This window comes from Cherax quadricarinatus, chromosome 36 (assembly GCF_038502225.1).
Source record: "Cherax quadricarinatus isolate ZL_2023a chromosome 36, ASM3850222v1, whole genome shotgun sequence".
Lineage (NCBI taxonomy): Eukaryota > Metazoa > Arthropoda > Malacostraca > Decapoda > Parastacidae > Cherax > Cherax quadricarinatus.
In genome coordinates, this window is record NC_091327.1 from 8,831,666 (window position 1) to 8,857,313 (window position 25,648).

Below are 25,648 nucleotides of genomic sequence, written 5' to 3' on the forward strand. Positions count from 1 at the left end.
CAGCATCAAAGAAAACATGTATGAATCTGCGTTGGCCCAGCCACCACCCTTAATACACAGTGCTTTTGTTTATAATTCTCGGCATGAATTATTCATTACCTCTCCCTTTGTTTATGATGGCATCTTAAGGTAGTTGTTAGAAACGATTAAACTCAGTGAACATGGCATGTCGATGGTAATAATATGGCTCTGGGCCACATTAAATATTGTGTAGCTAGGATGTGGAAGAGTTGGTGGAGAAATATCACCCTAATAAAGCCATTGCAAGCCATGTCTGCATGGTCCAGTGACTCTCAAGCTGGTCCTACTGCCAGTAAAAGACAAAGAAGGGAAGTAACCTCAGATGAGGCTTTGATACCTGAACTCTTTATGGAGGGAGGATTCCCTTTCCAGACAATAACCTATCCTCCCGCTCCCCTCCTCGCTGTCTTCCATACGCTAGTAAGTCTCTTCAATAAAGGTAAAAGTGATTTACATGTTCATTTATCCATTAAAATTAGTCACTGATATTTATTTCTCATTGTTTTCTGTATGTACAACTATAGCTATTCTCAATAAAATGTATTTTTTGTTAATATTTTTGGGTGTCTGGAATGGATTAATTGGATTTACATTATTTCTTATGGGAAATATTATTTCGGTTTTCGTACATTTCGGATTTTGACCGACCTTCTGGAATGGATTAAGGACAAAAACCGGGGTTCCACTATATATATATATATTTTTTTTTTTGTAAAAATAGTAATTTAATATGGTTTCACTCCATGGGAAAGTGGAACAGACTTCTTCCTCCGTAAGCCATGTGTTGTAAGAGGCAACTAAAATGGCGGGAACAAGAAACTAGTAACCCCTTCTCCTGTATATATTACTAGAGTTAAAAAGAGAAACTTTTGTTTTTCTTTTTGGGCCACCCTGCTTCGGTGGGATACGGCGGTTTGGTGAAAGAAGAAGAATAATTTGGTTTCACTATTAATGTGCAGTTTGGAGAGGAAACATTAGACAGTGTTCTGGTTCATCCTTGGAAAATTATCTGGTGGTGGAACTCGAAGATGGATAAAACATTGTCTAACATTTCTTCTCCAAATTGCACATTAATAGTGAATTATTTGAGCCATGAGATTGTGACTTATTCTTAATTAGTTTTTTAATGCAGATGGATCCATGAAGCCAATAATGAGCTTGAAGGACGAGTGTCTCTACTGGACGATGATTTAGATGATCTGGAGAGTGAAAGTGATGAAGAAGAAATCCTTCCTCCTCCAAGACCAAGAAGTGACCCAGTAGAACCAACACGAACAGCACCTAGGTATGTGTAGGTAATTTGTATACAAGACTTGTGAAGATGTCATTACTATCTGCAGCGTGATCACACTTCATAGGATCACTACCACAGATTATGTGATTCCTTATGTGAAACTTCTGAAAACCTTACTTGATCTTAAATCCCTTTCCTTAAAATGATATGCTGTACAATCCCAGAGTTTCTTGGAACAATTTTTTACAGAACTTAAGATGATCATTGGTCTATCATATAAAGCTGTTGAGACAAAGATATATGGAAATAATGAGTACTTCATGAGCATGCTCAGATATCAGAGTGGAATGAAAGAAAAAGAAAACAAATCTCACTGGTGGAGAGAAAGGTCAAATGGAAATAAGCTTTTAGCTAATTATGTCCTTCAGCACATTAAGGTTGTGTATTTCTTTGAGAAATTTTTAATGACTTAAAGTAAAAAATTTCAATACTGATGTTGTCACTAAAGTAGGTGAGCAAATATTTGGATAATGAGCTACTTCATAAGCTTTAGTAAACTTTATGGGCCACAGAATGTAGCTGCAAATGCTTAATAACTAAAATTTAAGTTATTGATTAGATATGCACACTAACTCCCTTTGGAAATTTGGAACTGACTTATTACTTATAAACACAGACTCAGCCTTCTATATATAAGACTACTTGTGATGACTGAGGTGGAGAAGATGCAGGTAGTGATGGTGGTGGTATAGCTGGTGGTAAATATTCTGTCACCCTTTGTTTCTCTTGCCTTCTCATGGTTACTGTAGTGTTGTTATATGTTTTAACTTAGGAAACAGCCATGCATCATGACCGAAAAATGCAAAATACAGGTGAGACAAATGCAGAATAGCACAGGTATGGAAACATTCATGGAGTCACACAGGTATGACTGAAACACACATGGAAGGTAGCACGTGTGAGGAAGGAGGATCAGTGCAGAGCAACACAGTCAAATCATAGTCAATTAGGCAAATTAGTACTCATGAGATACATTCATGGAGAGTGTCATCAACATAGTGATGCACAAGAAATATGCTCAGGGCATGATAGACAGGGAGACCAAAGAGAAAATATACTAGAAAAAAACAAGCTGCAGCTTGTGCTGTCCATTCAGGGCAGGAGAGATATCAGAGAGGGAACAGATATGGAGATTATTTACAGCCCAAACAGAGCCAATAAAGCATATAAATTACAGGCACACCTCACTTATATGACAGGTTAGGTTCTAAACTGTCACCATAAAGCAAATATTGCCTTAAAGTGAATCAGTCTTTTTTTTCATCTGCCAGTGCATATAAAAGCCTAAAAACATATTAACACTATCATTTATTAAGTGCACAATAGCACTAGGCCTAGAAAAACAATGTAAAAGTATAAATAATAACAAAAAATTGGCACCGATCTGCTGATGTGTGCTTCATTGCTGAAAAAAATAAACATGAACATAATTCCCATTTTCAGGACTTGAGTCTTGGAAATGGGAAGTGCAATGCCTGTACTTTAAAGGGGGGGTTTAGGATACTGGCAGTGTGGAGGGACATCTAAACTGTCACATCTGAGTGCCTCTGCAAAGACATTGATTATATATGAGTGATGGTGAAGGTGTTGAATGATGAAAGTTTTTTCTTTCTTTTTGGGTTTTTTTTTTCTTTTTGGGTCACCCTGCCTTGGTGGGAAATGGTCGACATGTTAAAAAAAAAAAACTGAAAAGCTCCAAATTTGTGAAGTGCCAGGAGATATCAGAAACATTGCTTGATCAACCAGGCTGTGTCAGTATAGCTACTGAATCCCCTGTATATGTATAGCTTATCTGAGTATCATAGTACCATCCATATGTTTTACATACACGACCCCTTTGCTAGGCCTAGGGACTAGTTTGTGTGACGTCACGTGACGCTGTTGTGAGCCCTTCGCGCCTGGGATCCTCTCAGTTCCCGTTAGACCTACCAAGCAGCTACAGGCAGGCTGGGCTCCCTCTTCATACTCTGCTAATATATGTGTTACCATCCAACAAGTGTGTTTAACTCCAATCATCATATCTCCTACGAACCCCCACGACAGCTGTGTTGGATATATGAGCCAGTAGGTCACCAGTTGTAACTGTGTACACCACAGAGAGGTTAGCTTGGTCCCACTCTGACCACTAATGCAGTTTTTTACATACAAATCTCACATCAGCATGGCTATGGCATGCTCTAGTTTTTTCTGAGAATTTTTAACATTATTCTGAATTAACAGACACTCAGAGAATTCACCCTATAAATCTGTTATACTGATAGTTTAATATTTGATGGGAATAGGTGAAATATCATTCCGAAGTGGGCCTTGCTCACTATGGCTCATTAACAGAAAGGTCATTTTCAGGGGCTGGTTTGTCGTGGGTTTTACACCCTCCCAGTGATGGCCCTGATTGTGGGTTTATATTTTATAGGTAATAATGCAATTTTTTTTTACTTTGTTAATTTTGAATGAAATGCAGTGATGTTTTGTTTCAGAATAACTACAGATTTTATTGAACTGATAAAAATTTTGGCAGTTAGCCATTTTAGTTTTGCTAAGAGAGTGATCACTGTGAATATTATTTGACTCACCTCTGCTTAGTGTCAAATGTTCATTACTTTAGAAACCGCAATTTTTTTCACAGTAGGGATGATCGTCATGGAAGAGGCCACTCTCCATCCAGACGTTCCCCACAGCGAGATTTAAGAAATGACAGAGAAAGAGAAAAGAGGTAAGTTTTAGTATTAGTGAAATATATGGTATGGGGAGAGGTTATTTCAGATTCAGAATTGCCTACTCCATGGGCATTAAGCAAACTTTTTTTTATTACTAACATAAATCAGAATGCTTATTCCTTTCACTGTCCAGACCTCCCACATTAAAAAAAAAAAAAAATCTGAAATGGTAGAAAATCTTTTTTTAAAGGTAATGACACCAGTTCCACTGCTCAGTTGCACTAAATTCTTAGCTATTTTGCTAGTATGCCTTCCAGTCTATCAGCTGAGTACAGAAAACTGCCCATTCAAATATCAGAACTACCTTGTAAAGTGCACAGAATATGGTAATTTGGCTAGCTTTATGCAAAATGAAAAAAAATTCTAATTTAACAATGAAGTCCAAAATATACAATGTAGACATTGTAGCAGTAAAACAGCATTTCCTTATGTGTCCAAGTTTCCTCTATATATACTCCAAGCTTCCTCTGTGTCACACTTGCCTTCCATTTTGAATTCATCGTCACACAAAAAATCTAAGATTTACCCTGTTTCTTGGATAATAAAATATAACTAGGGATGATTTGTTATGGTTCATGGCATCCCAATAATTGAATCATATCTAGTAAAAACCCCAAAAAAAAAAAAGACTGGGGAGGTTATGTGGGTGTAGAAGAAGCCTTACCCATCCTCAGGAATGTTGCAAAATTAACCCTTTGGGGGTTTCGGCCGTACTAGTACGGCTTATGATCCAGGGTTTTTGACGTACTAGTACGCCTAAATTCTAGCGCCCTCAAATCTAGTGGGAGAAAGCTGGTAGGCCTACATATGAAAGAATGGGTCTATGTGGTCAGTGTGCACAGTATAAAAAAAATCCTGCAGCACACAGTGCAAAATGAAAAAAAAAAACTTTGACCGTTTTTTTGGAATAAAACGGCGACTTTGCACTGTATTTTCGTATGGTATTTATTGTTGTATTCTAGTTTTCTTGGTCTCATTTTATAGAATGGAAGACATATTACAGAAATTGAGATGATTTTGACTGGTTTTACAATGAAAAGTACCTTGAAATTGAGCTCAAAGTAGCAGAAATGTTCGATTTTTACCAAAGTTCAAAAGTAAACAAATCATGCCAAGCGTCCAATACACGTCAACTGGTGAGTCTAATATTCTTTCACAAGTGTGCCAATATTATTTATACCATTTTTTACACTAATGCAGTAGTCTGCATAACAGTAAATCTTCTATTTTTTGTGAGAATAAAAATTCAAAGTGGAAAGCAAAAGAATGTAAGAGGGGCCTTGAGACGTGACTAATGAACAGAGGAAATGTCATTTTAGTGCCAGGAATGTCTTTCTTGTTTATTCTGGACCCTATTCGGAAATTGGCATCTTTTGAAATTTGTGTGAAATTGGCAAAATTGCTAAATTCTGACCACTGTACTGGATAGTTGAAATTGGTAAATGGGTGGTTTCTTGCACTCATTCGATAGAAAAAATGGAGTTCTAGCGAAATATTCATGTTTTTTGTCGACTAGTACAGTGGAATTGGCCGAAAATGGGGCTCAAAGTGGGCAAAATCGCCGATGCGTAAACATCGCCGAGACCGCTAACTTCACGAGAGCATAATTCCGTAAGTTTTCCATCAAATTTCATAATTTTGGTGTCATTATGATCGGGAAAAATTCTCTATCTTTTCATAAGAAAATTTTTTTTTTGTTTTAAATTTGGCCGACCCTGAGAACGAGTTTTGGAGAGGGCCTGTCGACCCTCAAAGGGTTAAAATATTACAAATTATGAGGTAAGTTGGTATTATGGCTAAGTGGTTAAATACAGTGGACCCCTGAGTCAGTGGTCAGTCGTCACGTGAGGTCACAGACCCTGAGCTGCTTTGGGGATTAGCGTGGACGGTTACAAAGCATGGCTTGCTTCTGCAGTGTTTTAAAAATTGAGGTTGGAGAGTTGAAGGAGGAGGTCTTGCTTCTCCAGGAGGAGATTAGGAGGCTGAAGGTCCACCTCAATGGGTCTGGGAGAGAGTGTGAGGTGGCTGGAGTTGTGGGGAATGAGGCTTCTAGCAGTGAGGTGCAGTCTGTCTCTCGCTGTGAGGAGGCTGTAGGTGGGGAGGTAGCAACGGCTACCAGCAGTGAGGTGCAGCCCAGCACCTGCTACAAGTGGCGAGTGGTTCACAGTAATGGGAGGCGCATCAGAGTAAGGAAAGTTAAGAGTGAAGATCTGAAGGTAGGAAATCGCTTCTCTGTTCTTCAGGATGAATGTACTTCAGTGGCCAGTGAAGGTAAGGGTACTACTGCCCCTGCTAACAGAGGTAAGCGCATTCTTGTGGTTGGTGACTCTCAGGTAAGATATATTGACCGTGCTTTTTGTAATAGGAATAAGAAGATGAGAGATAGAGTGTGCTTCCCTGGAGCTGGTGTTGGGGACATAGTCAACAGGCTGGATAATATCATGTCAGGTAATGGGAACAAGCCCATTATCTGTCTCAGTGCTGGTGGAAATGATATTGGGAAGGGTAGGAGAGAAGAGCTGCTAGATAAGTACAGGTCAGCTATAGATTTCATTAAGTCTAAGGGAGGGATCCCAATCATATGTAGCATCTTGCCTAGAAGGGGAGTAGGAAATGAATGGTTGTCTAGGGCAATTGGTGTAAATTGCTGGCTAGACAGATACTGCAAGGAACTTGCAATCCCATTCATTGACAACTGGAACAACTTTTATGGCAAACATGATATGTATGCAAGGGATGGGGTACATCTCTCTGGGGCTGGGGTGGTAGCACTTGCAGACTCGATTGAGAAGGCCATTGGTGAAATGCCTATGATTTTAAACTGATGGAAGATAGAGGTATGGGTGTGTGTGGGAAACAAGCAGGTTGCAACACTAGGGTTGGAAACAGTAAATGTATAAAAGGCATTCAGCATGAAGTTATAAATAAAGACAATAGATCAGGTCAGCAAACAAAGGGGGACAGCAGAGGGCAGCAAGGGACTAGCTCCCTTAAGGTTTACTATACTAATAGCAGGAGTGTAAGAAATAAGATAGATGAGCTAAGATTAATTGCAAGTGCAGGAAACATAGATATTATTGCTATAACAGAGACCTGGCTCAATCTGAAAGATAGAGAGATGCCCTCTGAATGTCACATACAAGGCTATAAATTATTCCACACTGACAGGGTCAACAGGAAAGGTGGTGGAGTAGCGATGTATGTCAGAGACAATTTAAATTGTTGTGTTAGACAAGATATTAAATTAGAAGCGTCAGCCACTGAATCTGTTTGGTTACAGCTTCTCGAGGGCCGAGAAAAACTAATTTTGGGTGTGATTTACAGGGCCCCAAATCTTGATAGGGAGTGCAGTAAACTTCTATGGGACGAAATTCGTAAGGCATCTACATACGAAAATGTTGTGCTAATGGGAGATTTCAACTATAGACAGATTGACTGGAGCAATTTGACAGGAAATTTAGAGTCAGGTGACTTTCTTGATACGATCCAGGATTGTTTTTTAAAACAGTTTGTGACAGAGCCAACTAGGGGAAATAACCTCCTTGACTTGGTTCTTGCCAGTAGGGAAACACTAATTAATAATCTTGAGGTTAATGATGAGCTTGGGGAAAGTGATCACAAATCACTCAGTTTTAATATATCATGGAATTCCCCTAATAATGGCAATCAAGTCTCCGTCCCTGACTTTCGCTTGGCTGATTTCATAGGACTGAAAAATTACTTAGGTGGGCTGAACTGGAATGACCTGACTAAGGGTCAGGTAGGTGGTGATGGTTGCCGATATGATGCTTTCCAGGGCATAGTTCTAGCTGCTCAGTCAAATTATGTTCCAAATAGGGAAATCAGATCAAACAAAAATGATCCTAAATGGATGAACAATAGATTAAAATATCTGATTGGTCAAAAGAGAGGCATATATAGGCAAATCAAAAGAGGAGAGGGGCAATTAAGAAATCGATATATTCAGTTAAAGAGAGAAATAAAAAAGGGAATTAGAAAAGCAAAAAGAGATTATGAGGTTAAAGTTGCAAGAGAATCGAAGACTAACCCAAAAGGATTCTTTCAGGTATACAGAAGTAAGATCAGGGACAAGATAGGCCCACTCAAAAGTTCCTCGGGTCAGCTCACTGACAGTGATAAGGAAATGTGTAGAATTTTTAACACATACTTCCTCTCAGTTTTTACACAGGAGGATACCAGCGATATTCCAGTAATGATAAATTATGTAGAACAGGACGATAATAAACTGTGCACGATTAGGGTCACAAGTGACATGGTCCTTAGGCAAATAGATAAATTAAAACCTAACAAATCCCCAGGCCCTGATGAACTGTATGCAAGGGTTCTAAAGGAATGTAAAGAGGAGCTTAGCACACCTTTGGCTAATCTTTTCAACATATCACTACAAACTGGCATGGTGCCAGATAAGTGGAAAATGGCAAATGTGATACCTATTTTCAAAACAGGTGACAGGTCCTTAGCTTCGAACTATAGACCAATAAGCCTAACCTCCATAGTGGGAAAATTTATGGAATCAATAATTGCCGAGGCAGTTCGTAGCCACCTTGAAAAGCATAAATTAATCAACGAATCTCAGCATGGTTTTACAAAGGGGCGTTCCTGCCTTACGAATTTATTAACTTTTTTCACTAAGGTATTTGAGGAGGTAGATCATGGTAATGAATATGATATTGTGTATATGGACTTCAGTAAGGCTTTTGACAGGGTCCCACATCAGAGACTATTGAGGAAAATTAAAGCACATGGAATAGGAGGAGAAATTTTTTCCTGGATAGAGGCATGGTTGACAAATAGGCAGCAGAGAGTTTGCATAAATGGGGAGAAATCAGAGTGGGGAAGCGTCACGAGCGGTGTTCCACAGGGGTCAGTGTTGGGCCCCCTGCTGTTCACAATCTACATAAACGACATAGATGAGGGCATAAAGAGCGACATCGGCAAGTTTGCCGATGACACCAAAATAGGCCGTCGAATTCATTCTGACGAGGACATTCGAGCACTCCAGGAAGATTTGAATAGACTGATGCAGTGGTCGGAGAAGTGGCAGATGCAGTTTAATATAGACAAATGCAAAGTTCTAAATGTTGGACAGGACAATAACCATGCCACATATAAACTAAATAATGTAGATCTTAATATTACGGATTGCGAAAAAGATTTAGGAGTTCTGGTTAGCAGTAATCTGAAACCAAGACAACAGTGCATAAGTGTTCGCAATAAAGCTAATAGAATCCTTGGCTTCATATCAAGAAGCATAAATAATAGGAGTCCTCAGGTTGTTCTTCAACTCTATACATCCTTGGTTAGGCCTCATTTAGATTATGCTGCACAGTTTTGGTCACCGTATTACAGAATGGATATAAATTCTCTGGAAAATGTACAAAGGAGGATGACAAAGTTGATCCCATGTATCAGAAACCTTCCCTATGAGGATAGACTAAGGGCCCTGAATCTGCACTCTCTAGAAAGACGTAGAATTAGGGGGGATATGATTGAGGTGTATAAATGGAAGACAGGAATAAATAAAGGGGATGTAAATAGTGTGCTGAAAATATCTAGCCTAGACAGGACTCGCAGCAATGGTTTTAAGTTGGAAAAATTCAGATTCAGGAAGGATATAGGAAAGTACTGGTTTGGTAATAGAGTTGTGGATGAGTGGAACAAACTCCCGAGTACAGTTATAGAGGCCAGAACGTTGTGTAGCTTTAAAAATAGGTTGGATAAATACATGAGTGGATGTGGGTGGGTGTGAGTTGGACCTGATAGCTTGTGCTACCAGGTCGGTTGCCGTGTTCCTCCCTTAAGTCAATGTGACCTGACCTGACTAGGTTGGGTGCATTGGCTTAAGCCGGTAGGAGACTTGGACCTGCCTCGCATGGGCCAGTAGGCCTTCTGCAGTGTTCCTTCGTTCTTATGTTCTTATGTTATTGTGGTTGCAGGGGTGGATACTCAGCTCCTGGCCTCGCCTCTCCACTGATCGCTACTAGGTCCTCTCTCTCCCTGCTCCATGAGCTTTATCATACCTCATCTTAAAACTGTGTATGGTTCCTGCTTCCACTAAATCACTTGCCAGACTATTCCACTTCCTGACAACTCTATGACTGAAGAAATACTTCCTAACATCCCTTTGACTCATCTGAGTCTTCAACTTCCAATTGTGACCCCTTGTTTCTGTGTCCCATCTCTGGAACATCCTGTCTCTGTCCACCTTATCTATTCCTCGCAGTATTTTGTATGTCGTTATCATGTCTCCCCTAACCCTCCTGTCCTCCAGTGTCGTCAGGCCGTTTTCCATTAACTTTTCTTCGTAGGACAATCTCCTTAGCTCTGGAACTAGCCTTGTTGCAAACCTTTACACTTTCTCTAATTTCTTGACGTGCTTGACCAGGTGTGGGTTCCAAACTGGTGCTGCATACTCCAGTATGGGCCTGACGTACACGGTGTACAGAGTCTTGAACTATTCCTTACTGAGGTATCGGAACGCTATTCTCAGGTTTGCCAGGCGCCCATATGCAGCAGCAGTTATCTGGTTGATGTGTGCTTCCGGAGACGTGCTCGGTATTATACTCACCCCAAGATCTTTTTCCTTGAGGGAGGTTTACAGTCTTTGGCCACCTAGCCTATACTCTATCCTCGGTCTTCTTTGCCCTTCCCCGATCTTCATGACTTTGCATTTGAGGAGCCAGTTGCTGGACCAGGTGTCCAGCCTGTCCAGGTCTCTTTGTAGTCCTGTCTGATCCTCATCTGATTTAATTCTCCTCATTAACTTCACATCATCTGCAAACAAGGACACTTCTGAGTCTATCCCTTCCATCATGTCATTCATATATACCAAAAATAGCACTGATCCTAGGACTGACCCCTTTGGGAACCCGCTCGTCACAGGCGCCCACTGTGATACCTCATCACGTACCATAACTCGCTGTTGTCTCCCTGTCAGGTATTCTCTGATCCATTGCAGTGCCCTTCCTGTTATACGTGCCTGATCCTCTAGCTTCTGCACTAATCTCTTGTGAGGAACTGTGTCGAAGGCCTTCTTGCAGTCCAAGAAAATGCAATCAACCCACCCCTCTCTCTCGTGTCTTACTTCTGTTACCTTGTCATAAAACTCCAGTAGGTTTGTGACACAGGATTTGCCTTCCATGAATCCGTGCTGGTTGTCGTTTATAATCTTGTTCCGTTCCAGGTGCTCCACCACTCTCCTCCTGATAATCTTCTCCATGACTTTGCATACTATACACGTCAGTGACACTGGTCTATAGTTTAGTGACTCGTTTCTGTCTCCTTAAAATTGAGGACTACATTTGCTGTCTTCCATACCTCAGGTAGTTGCCCAGTTTCAAGGGATGTGTTAAAGATTGTGGTTAGTGGCACACAGCATTTCTGCTCCCTTTCTAAGAACCCACAAGGAGATGGTGTCCGGTCCCACTGCCTTTGAGGTATCAAGGTCACTTAGCAGCTTCTTCACCTCCTCCTCGGTTGTGTGTATTTCATTCAGCACTTGTTGGTATATTCCTTGTGGGCGTCCCCCTCTGTTCTGTCTTCCCAGAGTCCTTCCTGTCTCTACTGTAAATACTTCCTGTTGCAGTTGTGGGTCGATTCACAGCTCCTGGCCTCGCATTTTTACTGGTCGCTACTAGGTCTCTTCCTGCTCCATGAGCTTTATCATACCTCTTCTTAAAGCTATGTATGGATCCTGCCTCCACTACATCACTTCCCAGACTATTCCACTTCCTGACAACTCTGTGACTGAAGAAATACTTCCTAACATCCCTGGGATTCATCTGAGTCTTCAACTTCCAACTGTGACCCCTTGTTGCTGTGTCCCATCTCTGGAACATCCTGTCTCTATCCACCTTGTCGATTCCTCTCAGTATTTTATGTTATCATATCCCCCCTATCTCTCCTGTCCTCCAGTGTCGTCAGGGTGATTTCCCTTAACCTTTACTCGTAGAACATGCCCCTTAGTTGAGGGACTAGTCTTGTTGCATACCTTTCCACTTTCTCTAGTTTCTTTACGTGCTTGGCTAGGTGGTTCCAAAGTGGTGCTGTATACTCCAACGTAGGCCTGACGTACACGGAGTACGAGGTCCTGAACGATTTCCTATTGAAATTTCGGAATGCTATTCTTAGATTTGCTCGGCGCCCATATGCATCAGTAGTTATTTGGTTGACGTGCGCCTCAGGAGATGTGCTCGGTGTTATACTCACCCCAAGATCCTTTTCCTTGAGTGAGGTTTGTAGTCTCTGGCTCCCTAGACTGTACTCCGTCTGCGGTCTTCTTTGCCCTTCCCCAATCTTCATGACTTTGCACTTGGTGGGGTTGAACTCCAGGAGCCAGTTTCTGGACCAGGCCTGCAGCCTGTCCAGATCCCTTTGTAGTTCTGCCTGGTCCTCGTCCGATTGAATTCTTCTCATCAACTTCACATCATCTGCAAACAGGGACACTTCTGAGTCTATTCCTTCCGTCATGTCATTCACATATACCAGAAACAGCACCGGTCCTAGGACTGACCCCTGTGGAACCCCGCTCGTCACAAGCGCCCACTCTGACACCTCGTCAGGTACCATGATTCGTTGTTGCCTTCCTGTCAGGTACTCCCTGACAGTGCCTTTCCTGTTATACATGCCTGGCCCTCAAGCTTTTGCACTAATCTCTTGTGTGGAACTATGTCAAAAGCCTTCTTACAGTCCAAGAAAATGCAATCTATCCACCCCTCTCTCTCTTGTCTTAATGCTGTCCCCCTGTCATAGAACTCCAGTAGGTTTGTGACACAGGATTTCCCGCCCCTGAAACTGTGTTGGTTGTCGTTGATAAGCTCATTTCTTTCTAGGCGCTCCACCACTCTTCTCCTAATAATCTTCTCCATAACTTTGCATACTATACATGTCAGTGACACCGGTCTGTAGTTCAGTGCTTCGCGTCTGTCTCATTTTTTTAAAAATTGGGACTACATTTGTTGTCTTCAGTACCTCAGGTAGTCGCCCTGTTTCGATAGATATGTTGAAGATTGTTGTTAGTGGCACACTCAGCGCCTCTGCTCCCTCTCACAGCACTCATGGAGAAATGTTATCCGAGCCCATCGCCTCTGAGGTATCCTGCTAGCTTAACAGCCTCTTCACTTCTTCCTCGGTTGTATTGTGTCCAACACTTGGTGATGTACCCCACCTCTCTCTTTCTGGAGTTCCTTCTGTCTTCTCTGTGAACATCTCTTTGAATCTCATGTTGAGCTCCTCACATATATCTCGGTCGTTTCCTGTCATCTCCTCTCCTCTCCTTCCTTCCTCAGCCTGATTACCTGGTCCTTGACTGTTATTTTCCTCCTGATGTGGCTGTACGACAGCTTTGGGAGAGATTTGGCTTTCGCTGCTGTGTCATTTTCGTATTGTCGTTGGGCCTCCCTTCTTACCTGTGCATATTCATTTCCAGCTCTACACCTGCTTTCCTGGGTCCTTTACCTTCTATACTTCTTCCATTCTCTAATGCACTTGGTTTTGGCCTCTCTTCACCTTTGGGTGAACCAAGGGCTCGTCCTGGCCTTCTCATTATTTCTGTTACCCTTAGCTACAAACCTCTCCTCAGCTTCCATGCGTATTGCTCTCACATATTCCATCAGATAATTTACTGACTTTGCTGCCAGTTCTCTGTCCCACTGAACCTCGTGCAGGAAATTCTTCATGCCTGTATAGTACTTTCTTGTAGTATTGCTTTGTTTGCCCTGCCCTTCCTGTTTCCCTCTCCACTTGTAACTCTACTATGTATTCGAAGCTCAGAACCACGTGATCACTGGCCCCGAGGGGTCTTCTTATGTGATGTTCTCAAAATCTGCACTACCCAAGGTGAATATCAGGTCCACACTTGATGGTTCGCCCTCTCCTCTCTCTCTGGTAGTGTCCCTTACGTGGTGGTACATGAGGTTTTTCAATACCACCTTCATCATCTTAGCCCTCCACGTTTCTGGGCCTCCATGTCCCTCCAGGTTTTCATTGCCATTGTGACTGAAGCTACCTACAATCAGTAACTTTGCCCTGCCTATATGAACCCATCGGGCCACTTCAGCCAGTGTGTTACTCTCATCATATTCTTGCCTTGGCTTTCTGCTATTCACCAGTGGGTTATACATCATTGTAATTACCACCTTGGGACCTCCAAACTGAAGGAGAGAGGAATGGACAGAATGGAACGTGACCGAGGAATGGATCGTGATAGAGGAATGGACAGAGAAAGAATGATGGATAGAGAAAGGGGAATGGAGAGAGAAAGAGGAATGGAAAGAGAAAGAGGGATAGAAAGAATGGACCGAGAAAGAGGAATGGAGAGAGATAGAGGGATGGAAAGGGAAAGAGGTATGGAACGTGATCGTGGCATGGACCGTGAAAGAGGCATTGAGAGGGAGAGAAAGCGCCATCGCAGCAGATCCAAAGAAAAGCGTCATCGATCTAGATCTAGATCTCCTGGTTAGTAATTTAAAAATGTTTTTTACCTTTGTTACATTTATTATCACTAATCTGTCTCCTTCCCAACACTGAAACTAATAAAATAATAATAATAATATCTTCATGGGAAAGTGGAGAAGAATTCTTCCTCCATAAGCCATGCATGTCATAGGAGACGACTAAAATGCCGGGAGCAAGGGTCTAGTAACCCCTTCTCCTGTATACATTACTAAAGTTAAAAAGAGAAACTTTCGTTTTTCTTTTTAAGTCACCCTGCCTCAGTGAAATATGGCCAGTTTGATGTAAAAAAAAATTAAAATAATAATAATTTGGAAGGTTGGAAGTGCAGTGCCTGCACTCTGCAAGAGAGAGTGGGATATAGTACAGAGGGTAATTTGAGTGTTGATGTCTGTATGCTTCTAGCAAGACAGCTGTTGAATGATTTATTTATTTATTTATTTTGATCATGCTAACTTGGTGGAAGATGGCCAGTGTAGTAGAAAAAACAATTTTTTTTTTCTCACCAAACCAGCCATATCCCACCAAGGTAGGGTGACCTAAAAAGAAAAATGAAAGTTTTTCTTAATAAATTTAGTAATGTATACAGGAAAAGGGGTTACTAGCCCCTTGCTCCCAAAAATAATGTTTTAAAAATATGTAAATGGTAGTGTTGGGTTATCTGTGTACATTAGATAAAAGACCATAAATATAACTATCATTTCAGGCAGAATTAATGTATGATTAAACTTGTTATTAAAATATAACATTTCTAGGATTGTAACAGTTAGGAAAATAACTTGAATGCAAATGATATTTATTTATTTTTTATTAACACATCGGCCGTCTCCCACCAAGGTAGGGTGGCCTGAAAAAGAAAAACTTTCACCATCATTCACTCCACTACTGTCTTGCCAGAGGCACGCTTACACTATAGTTATAAAACTGCAACATTAACACACCTCCTTCAGAGTGCAGGGACTGTACTTCCCATCTCCAGGACTCAAGTCCAGCCTGCCAATTTCCCTGAGTCCCTTCATAAATGTTACCTTACTGACACTCCAACAGCACGTTAGAATGTCAGCAAGGTGACATTTATGCTCTGGATAATAGTTTTGGTAATCCCACACCTCCAGAATTACAACTACTGATGCCAATAACAAAATCCCCCCAACAAACACAGAATACAACCTCGTTCATATTTGCTAATATACAGGGCCTTAAGCCATCCACCAACAACAAAATACCTTTTATCAGTGGATTTCTAGTGGAGTCTAATGCAATGTTTGCAGCCTTCACAGAGACTCACACAAAAGATCACTTTGACAGTGAAATATGGATAAGTGGTTACAACCTTTTTAGATGCGACAGAAAAAACAGGCAACAAGGGGGGGTTGGCCTGTATGTCAAAGAGTCCCTTATCTGCACGGAGTTGCTGAACACCACAAATGAGGTAGTTGAAGTTCTATCAATAAAGATCGAGAACCAAAACCTAGTCATTGTGGTTGTATACAAGCCACCAGATGCAACCTCACAACAGTTCAAGGAACAGCTACTGAAAATTGATTACTGTCTGGAAAACCTTCCAGCTCCATCCCCAAACATCTTACTGCTTGGTGATTTCAACCTAAGGCATACAAAATGGAAGAATGTAGCAAATAATGTTATAGCTGAAACAATCCCCGGAGGTAGCGCAGATGAAAGGTCACACACACATGAGCTACTACAGAAGACGACGAAGAGTCACTGAGCTCCTCAGGAGTGCTAGAATATCTGATACACGGAAGGAGGCGCAGACCAGGGAAGTGGAAACTATCGAACTTAAGTTAAATGACTCTTACAGGAACCAGGAGAGACAGGAGGAGCTTAAAGCTATTAGTGAAATTGAAAGAAATTCGAAATATTTCTTTTCATATGCCAAAAACAAGGCAAATACCACATCTAGTATCGGGCCCTTACTCAGACAGGATGGGACTTACACAGATGACAACAAGGAAATGAGTGAAATACTGAAATCCCAGTACGACTCTGTGTTTAGTGAGCCACTAATCAGTCTGAGGATCGACGACCCAAATGATTTCTTCATGAATGAGCCTCAAAACTCCATAAATGTATGCCAGATTTCCGACATTACCCTAACTCCGATAGACTTTCGAAAAAGCCATTGACAACATGCCCATGCACTCAGCCCCGGGCCCAGACTCGTGGAACTCTGTATTCATTAAGAACTGCAAGAAACCCCTCTCGCGTGCCCTAAGTACACTATGGAGGAGGAGCTTGGACATGGGTGAAATTCCACAGTCACTTAAAACAACGGATATAGCCCCACTCCATAAAGGTGGCAGCAAAGCATTAGCTAAGAACTATAGACCAATAGCTCTGACGTCCCACATCATAAAAATCTTTGAAAGAGTGCTAAGAAGCAGGATTGCAAATCACCTGGATTCCCAAAATCTGCACAATCCAGGGCAACATGGGTTCAGGGCAGGTCGCTCCTGCCTCTCACAACTACTGGATCACTATGATATGGCCTTGGATGCACTGGAAGAAAATCAGAATGCAGATGTAATATACACAGACTTTGCAAAAGCGTTTGACAAATGCGATCATGGCGTAATAGCGCACAAAATACGTGCTAAAGGAATAACTGGGAAAGTGGGGAGATGGATCTTCAACTTCCTAACAAATCGAACACAAAGAGTAGTGGTCAACAGAGTTAAATCGGAGGCTGCCATAGTGAAGAGCTCTGTTCCACAAGGCACAGTACTCGCCCCCATCTTATTCCTCATCCTCATATCAGACATAGACAGAGATATACACCACAGCACCGTATCATCCTTTGCGGATGATACTAGGATCTGCATGAGGCTGTCATCTGCTGAGGACGCGGTTAACCTCCAAGAAGATATAAACAAAGTTTTCCAGTGGGCAACGGAAAACAATATGATGTTCAATGAGGACAAATTCCAACTACTCCGTTATGGAAAACTGGAGGAGATAATAACTAGAACAGAGTATACTACAAACTCTGGCCATACAATAGAGCGGAAAAATAATGTAAGGGACCTGGGAGTAGTAATGTCTGAGGATCTCACTTTCAAGGATCACAACAGTGCCACGATCACAAGTGCAAAGAAAATGATAGGATGGATAATGAGAACGTTCAAAACGAGAGATGCCAAGCCAATGATGATCCTTTTCAAATCACTTGTTCTCTCTAGGCTGGAATACTGCTGTACATTAACATCTCCATTCAAAGCAGGTGAAATTGCAGATCTAGAGAGTGTACAGAGATCCTTTACTGCACGTATAAGTTCTGTCAAGCACCTTAACTACTGGGAACGCTTGGAAGCACTTGACTTGTACTCGTTGGAACGCAGGAGGGAGAGATATATCATAATCTACACTTGGAAAATCCTGGAAGGAATGGTCCCGAATCTGCACACAGAAATCACTCCCTACGAAAGTAAAAGACTGGGCAGGCGATGCAAAATACCCCCAATTAAAAGTAGGGGCGCCATTGGTACACTAAGAGAAAACACCATAAGTGTCCGGGGCCCAAGACTGTTCAACAGCCTCCCATCAAGCATTAGGGGAATTACCAATAAACCCCTGGCTGCCTTCAAGAGAGAGCTGGACAGATACCTAAAGTCAGTGCCGGATCAGCCGGGCTGTGGCTCGTACGTTGGACTGCGTGCGGCCAGCAGTAACAGCCTGGTTGATCAGGCCCTGATCCACCGGGAGGCCTGGTCATGGACCGGGCCGCGGGGGCGTTGATCCCCGGAATAACCTCCAGGTATTTCTCAATTTTATATTATTTTATATAATTTTTATGTTCTGATATAATCACAATTTATTGTATTTCTTGGCATTTCATAACCAATCTTTGTTCTGACACTAATATTAGGTACTGAAATTGTACTCGGATTGTCACAAACACATTGACAGATGGACATTTACACCTGCCTTGGTCATTTACTATTGTCTAGTAATATATACAAAGTATTATAGGTCCCAGCAATGTTTTGGACACACGGGAGTACAGAAGAAGAAGGAAGAGGCTCCCTCGAAGCAATGTGACAAGCATCCGGGAGGGCAGTGATGAGATATGGGATGACATTTGATGGGCGCCAGCGAAGGTGCAGAGATAAGGGATGACATTTGATGAGCTCGTATCTCTGTCTCTGATTATCTGTCTCTCTGTCTGCTTGTCTTTCCGTCTCTCTGCTTGTCTGTCTGTCTCAGAGAGAGCCACTATGAACCAACAGGTATTCATATGCATTATATCTACAAGCACAGTATAGCACTTCAGATTGTTTAGGTTATCCTAGGTAATTTACACTATGTATAATTGTATTTGTGTGTACCTGTGAGACAGATAAAAAGAGATAGACAGATAGACAGTCAGACAGCGACAGACAGAGATAGAGATAGACAGACCCAAAACTTGGGGTTAACATTACTTTTCTCTTAAAAGGGGAGTGTTAATATGACATTACATCAGTGAATCCTTGGTGTTTGCTGCACTGTTGGCTCAAGCTGGCACTCAATTTAACTGGCGCTCCCACAAGGTACTAAAAGGTCCCAGATTTTTTTTAATATGGTGCACACCGAATGTTTAGACCCAATATATGCTCACCAGGCATCTCGGGTCAGTCGTGCTTCTTGCTGTACATCCTGGCAAGTTCCACCACCTTCATACCACTCTCAAACTTTTCTATCGCTTCACGCTTAAATTCCATGTTTTTTCTCACTTTCTTTACCAGAGAAACTTTCTTTGGAGCCATAGTTACTTATTTCACAGTTGCACTGCAAAAAAAACCCACTAAAAACAATGGAAAACAACCAAAATGTTTGGATATATGAGCAGAAGCTTCTTCAGCCACCGAGAGACAAAGCCAAACTGATGCGCAAGTGGCCCCAGCTGGCGGATGGATGCGTACCAAATGGCTCATAACCGGGTACCGAAAAACCAGCCCATAACCGAGTTGGCCGATAACAGAACCAGCCGATAACCAGGGGTCCACTGTATTCACTTCTAATTTTCTTCATTTACTTGCCCAACCAAACTCATCCACCAACCTCTGCAACTTCTTTTCCGAATCTCCCAAAAGCGCCATGTCATCAGTAAAGAGCAACTGTGACAACTCCCACTTTGTGTTAGATTATCTTTTAACTCACACCTCTTGCCAAAACCTGAGCATTCACTTCTCTTACAACCCCATCTATAAATATATTGAACACCCCGAGTGACATCTCACATCCTTGTCTAAGGCCTACTTTTACTGGGAAATAATATCCCTCTCTCCTACATACTCTAACCTGAGCCTCACTATCCTCATAAAAACTCTTCACTGCTTTCAGTAACCTACCTCTTGTTCCATACATTTGCAACATCTGCCACATTGCCCCCTATCCAACCTGTCTTATGCCTTTTCCAAATCCATAAATGCCACAAAAATTTCTTTACCTTTATCTATATACTGTTCACCCATATGTTTCACTGTCAACACTTGGTCTACTCACCCCCTACCTTTTCTAAAGCCTCCTTGTTCTTCTGCTATCCTACTCTCTATCTTATTCTTAATTCTTTCAATAATAACTCTACCATACACTTTACCAAGTATACTCAACAGACTTATTCCCCTATAATTTTTGCAATCTCTTGCGTCCCATTTGCCTTTATACGAAGGAACTATGCATGCCCTCTCCCAATCTCTAGGTACCTATACCCTCTTCCATACATTTACTAAATAAAAGCACCAACCACTCCAAAACTATATCCCCACCTGCTTTTAACATTTACAGTAGTCCCTCGATAATTGTAAGTCTCGATAGTCATAATTTTCGAAACTCGTAACATTATTTTTGTCAAAACATTGGCTCGCAATTTGTTGTTTGACTCGCAAATAGTCGTTCGTTTGGGACGCGTACACACAGCCCCGAGCAGTTGTGATAGTGGTAGAGGGTGGTAGCGATGGTGGTAGAGGGTGCTAGCAGTTATGGTAGTGGTAGATGGTGGTAGTGATGGTAGTGATGGTGGTGGTGATGGTGGTAGAAGGTGGTAGTGATGGTGGTAGCAGTTGTAATAGTGGTAGAAGGTGGTAGAGGGTGGTAGTGGTTGTGATGGTGGTAGAGGGTGCCTTCTTCAGTGATTCAGCGATTCTACCAACTCCTCCAATGTTGTTGGAGTTATATAGAGCTACAGAAAACACTGCCGCTTCAGCTGCTGCTTCACCACCATTATGAACAGTTTACTCTCAAAAGCCCTCATACACCCACCAACAACACAACACCTCTTGTGACATACATAATGACTTATTTTATTCATCCTAGAGTATATTCCATATTTCTATGTTATTAATATTGTTTATTATGTCATACTAGTTGAATTGTGATAGATAAATAAGCCATAGAGTTGATATTAGTGTCATATTCTCCAACAATAAACTCGCCATCCCTCTCTCACACAAACAAGCCTTCAATGAAGGTAAGTGTGATGTTAAATAAGAACATAAGAACTTAAGAAAGGAGGAACACTGCAACAGGCCTGCTGGCCTATACTAGGCAGGTCCTTCACAAATCCAACCCACTAAGAGAACAAATGCTACCCAAGCAATAAGCTCAGGTGCAAGTTAGACTCAAATCCAACCCCTCTCACTTATGTATTTATCCAACCTAAATTTGAAACTACCCAATGTTTTAGCTTCGATCACCCTACTAGGCAGACCATTCCACTCATCAACTACCCTTATTACTAATGTTCATTTATACATTTTATTAGTGCTTTACATTTATTTGGCAGTCTTTTCTGCATGCAAATCTATATTTAAGCTAGGGAAGTGACCCCTGAAGTGACCTAGAGTCCTTATGGAGGGGGATTCTCCTTCCAAACAATAACCTCTCTTCCCTCTCTCCTCCTCCCTGTCTTCCATTCATCAACAACAGCCTTCAATAAAGGTAACTGTCATGTTCAATGTTCATTTTTTGTGCATGTAAATCTATCTTTAAGGTAAAAAGAATTGTTGTTGATACTTCTGGGTGTCTGGAATGAATTAATTGGATTTACATTATTTCTTATGGGGAAAATAGATTCGAAAATCGTCAATTTCGATAATAGTCACACTTCCACGAACGGATTAATTATGAAAAATGAGGGAACGCTGTATATCTTTATCCCATCAATCCCAGCTGCCTTACCCCCTTTCATTCTACCCACTGCCTCACAAACTTCTCCCTGCACTCACAACTGGCTCTTCCTCACTCCTACAAGATGTTATTCTTCCTTGCCCTATACACAAAATCACAGCTTCCCTATTTTCATCAGCATTTAACAGTTTCTCAAAATATTCCCTCTATCTTCCCAATACCTCTAATTCTCCATTTAATAACTCTCCTCTCATATTTTTAACTACCAAATCCATTCGTTCCCTAGGCTTCCTCAGCTTGTTAATCTCACTCCCAAACTTTTTCTTATTTTCATTAAAATTTGTTGATAACATCTCACCCACTTTCTCTTTTGCTCTCTTTTTACATTGCTTCACCACTCTCTTAACCTCTCTTTTTTCTCTCCATATTCTCCTCCCTCCTTGCATCACTTCTACTTTGTAGAAACCTCTCATATGCTAACTTTTTCTCCCTTACTACTCTGTCTACATCATCATTCCACCAATTGCTTTTGTTCCCTCCCACACCCACTTTCCTGTAACCACAAACTTCTGCTGAACACTCTTAACACTATATTATTAAACCTACATTATAAGAAATAAATATTTAACAGAATATTTAAATAAGCATAAAAATATTAAGAGATAACACAGCACTAATCTCTAGTTTAGAGTTGTGACTGAACTGGTTATTATGATGGTAAAGCAATCATCCAGGAAGGTACTATTGTTCTGGAATATGTATGTAAAATGGAAGCTTGTTAACTATAAATATTTTGTTCTAAGAGAGGACAATTGGTAAATCTCACAAACTTCTACTTACATTTAGTACTGTATATATTCATCTTTAACCCTTTCAGGGTTTCCGACGTACTAGTACGGCTTACGCACCAGGGTTATTGACGGGCTAGCACGCCTAAATTCTAGCGCCTTCAAATCTAGCGAGAGAAAGCTGGTAGGCCTACATATGAAAGAATGGGCCTATGTGGTCAGTGTGCACAGTTTAAAAAAATCCTGCAGCACACAGTGCGTAATGAGAAAAAAAAAACTTTGATCCTGTTTTTGGTTTAAAAAAGCGACTTTGCACTGTATTTTCGTATAGTATTTATGGTTGTATTCTAGTTTTCCTGGTTTCATTTTATAGAGTGGAAGACATATTACAGAAATTGAGATGATTTTGATTGGTTTCACAATGAAAAGTACCTTGAAATTGAGCTCAAAGTAGCAGAAATGTTCGATTTTTGCCTAAGTTCAAAAGTAAACAAATCATGCCACGTGTCCAATACACTTCAACTGGTGAGTCTAATATTCTTTCACAAGTGTGCTGATATTATTTATACCATTTCTACACTAATGCAGTAGTCTGCATAACAGTAAATCTTCTATTTTTTTGTGAGAATAAAAATTCAAAATGGAAAACAAAAATGTAAGAGGGGCCTGGGGACATGACTAATGAACAGAGGAAATGTTATTTTAGTGCCAGGAATGTTTGTCTTGTTTATTCTGGACCCTATTTGGAAATTGGTATCTTTTGAAATTTGTGTGAAATTGGTATAATTGCTAATTATTGGATAGTTGAAATCAGTAGATAGATAGAAAAAATGGAGCTCTAGAGAATTATTAATGATTTTTGTCTATTAGTACTCTGGAATTGGCCAAAAATAGGGCTCAAAGTGAGCGAAATCGCTGATGCGTAAACATCGCTGTGACCGCTAACTTTCCAAGAGCATAATTCCGTAAGTTTTCCATCAAATTTCATACTTTTGGTGTCATTATGATCAGGAAAAGATTCTCTTATTTTTTCATAAGAAAAAAATAATTTTTTTTTTCGAAAAATTTTTGACCCTGAGAACAAGTTTAGGAGAGGGCCTCTCGACCCTGAAAGCGTTAATATATTTTCTAGTTATTATTTATTTTCTTAAACACACTGGCTGTCTCCTACTGATGTAGGGTGACTCGAAAAAGAAGAAACGGTTTCATCATCATTCCATCAGTGTCTTGCCAAAGGTGCACTGACATCGCAGCTCAAATGCTCCTGCAAGCTGCAACATCTCCATCCTTTCTTCAGAGTGCAGGCACTGTATTTTCCACCTACACGACTCAAGTCCTGCTAGTTGATTTCCCTGAATTCCTTCATAACTGATACTTCGCTCACTCTCCAACAGCACATCAAGTCAGAAAAATCACTTACTTCCACTGACTCCTATCCAACACACACATGCCTATTGGATGTCCAGGCCCCTCGCATGCAAAAGCCTCCTTTACCCTCTCCCTCCAGTCTTTCTTAGGATTACCTTAACACCACCTTCCCTCCACTACAAATTTATACACCCTAAAAGTCATCATATTTTTCTACATCCTCTCTAAATTTCCAAATCACCTCAACAACCCCTTTTCATCTCCTAATTTCCAAACTATGCAGTCTCTGCATAATCACACCACACATTGCCTTCAGACATGACATCTCCACTTCATCCAGCCGCCTCCTCTCTGCAACATTCACAACCCATGCTTCACACCCATATAAGAGCATTGGTACCACTTGACTCGTGCATTCCCATTTTTGCGTTTGTCTCCACAGATGCCTCAACGCATCACCCACCTATTTTCGCTCTCCAATTCTAAGGTTAACCTCATCTTTCATAGACCCGTCCGCTAACTGGTCCACTCGCATATATCAGAACTCGCTCACTTCCTCCATACTCCTTCCTTCCAATCTTAGATCCAAACTTTCATTATCTAAATTTTTTATCCTCATCACCTTGCTCTTTTCTATGTTCACTTGTAATTTCCTTCTTTTACATACCCTTCCAAACTCATCCACCAACCTCTGCAACATCTCTTCAGAATCTCCCAAAAGCACAGTGTCATCAGCAAAAGGCAACTGTGACAACTCCCACTTTTGGTTAGCCTCTTTATTTTTTAATCCTACTCCTCTCCCCAACACTTCCCATTCATTTCTCTTACAGCCCCATCTGTAAAAATGTTAAACAACCATGGTGGCATCACTCATCCCTGTCTAAGGCCTACTTTTACCCTAGCCTTAGCCTCACTATCCTCATAAAACTCTTTACTGCTTTAAGTAGCTTACCACCTATTCCATGCACTTGCAGCATCTGCTACATACCTATTTTTTTTTTTTAATAAAATCTCTTACAAAATTTTTCACTGACCATTTTCCTAGCTTTTCAGATTTCGTACCTAAACCTACAGTATGTACTGCATTATCTTTATTGGTCAAACCATAATTTTAATTTTTACAATATGAATGTAAAATTTAAACTTTCGGCCTAATTTTATGGTATAACTGTTCTTTTATTCTACTTTTAGGTCATCATCCCCACCATCATCGAGAACGTGGTCGTGGAGGTGAGAAGGAACGTGAACATCGCCATACGGAACGTGCAGAGAGAGAACACGGCAAGGAAAGAAATAGAGACCGAGAGAGAGATCGTGAACGTGGGGAACGCAAAGAAAAACACCATCGTAGTGGACGCAGTAAAAGGGATAACATGATGGGAATGAGCAGAGTTGAAATGGAAATTGCAGAAGCTAATGTTCTCAGGGCTCGCCTAGGCATGCCACCACTCCGCCTTTAACACAATAAACAACAGGTGTTTCCTCTTTTCTGTAACAAATGTATTTTTCTTCTCCTTTGTTCAGTATCTGTTTGGCTTGTGATTGATTTTACAAGTACTGTAATTGTAAAATAAAATGAAGACAAATGATTTGATGTGAAGTAGTCAGATGTTTCAAACATTTATGCAGTACTTTAATGTTAATTATTGAAATATTTTATTTCTGTATTCTAATTTTCACTTTTTGACAACATTTACTTCATATTAGTTTTTGGACTATAATTTGTAAAAATTTATAATACAGTAGATATAAATTTTCTATATAAAGTGTGGGTGAAATAATCTAATGAAGAGATTGAAGAATTTTTTCATGTATGAAAACATTTTAAAATAAGATGAAAATAAAGAATTGATAAACTA

The 25,648-nt window shown here is 40.8% G+C and overlaps 1 protein-coding gene across 1 annotated transcript; it reads left to right on the forward strand.

Moving 5' to 3' along the window:
• The first annotated feature begins 764 nt into the window (after positions 1-764).
• Positions 765-25,648, forward strand: LOC128691312 (octapeptide-repeat protein T2). Its single transcript, XM_070091641.1, has 5 exons — positions 765-793; positions 1,154-1,306; positions 3,942-4,028; positions 14,111-14,508; positions 24,981-25,648. Exons 1-5 carry the CDS (start codon positions 765-767, stop codon positions 25,247-25,249), a joined length of 936 nt encoding a protein of 311 aa, XP_069947742.1. The 3' UTR covers positions 25,250-25,648.

Coding starts and splice junctions, on each gene's coding strand:
- LOC128691312 (XM_070091641.1), top strand. CDS start 765: ATGGGAAAGTGGAACAGACTTCTTCCTCC. Junction 1,307..3,941: donor CCAACACGAACAGCACCTAG/GTATGTGTAGGT, acceptor TTTTTTTCACAG/TAGGGATGATCGTCATGGAA. Junction 14,509..24,980: donor ATCTAGATCTAGATCTCCTG/GTTAGTAATTTA, acceptor TTCTACTTTTAG/GTCATCATCCCCACCATCAT.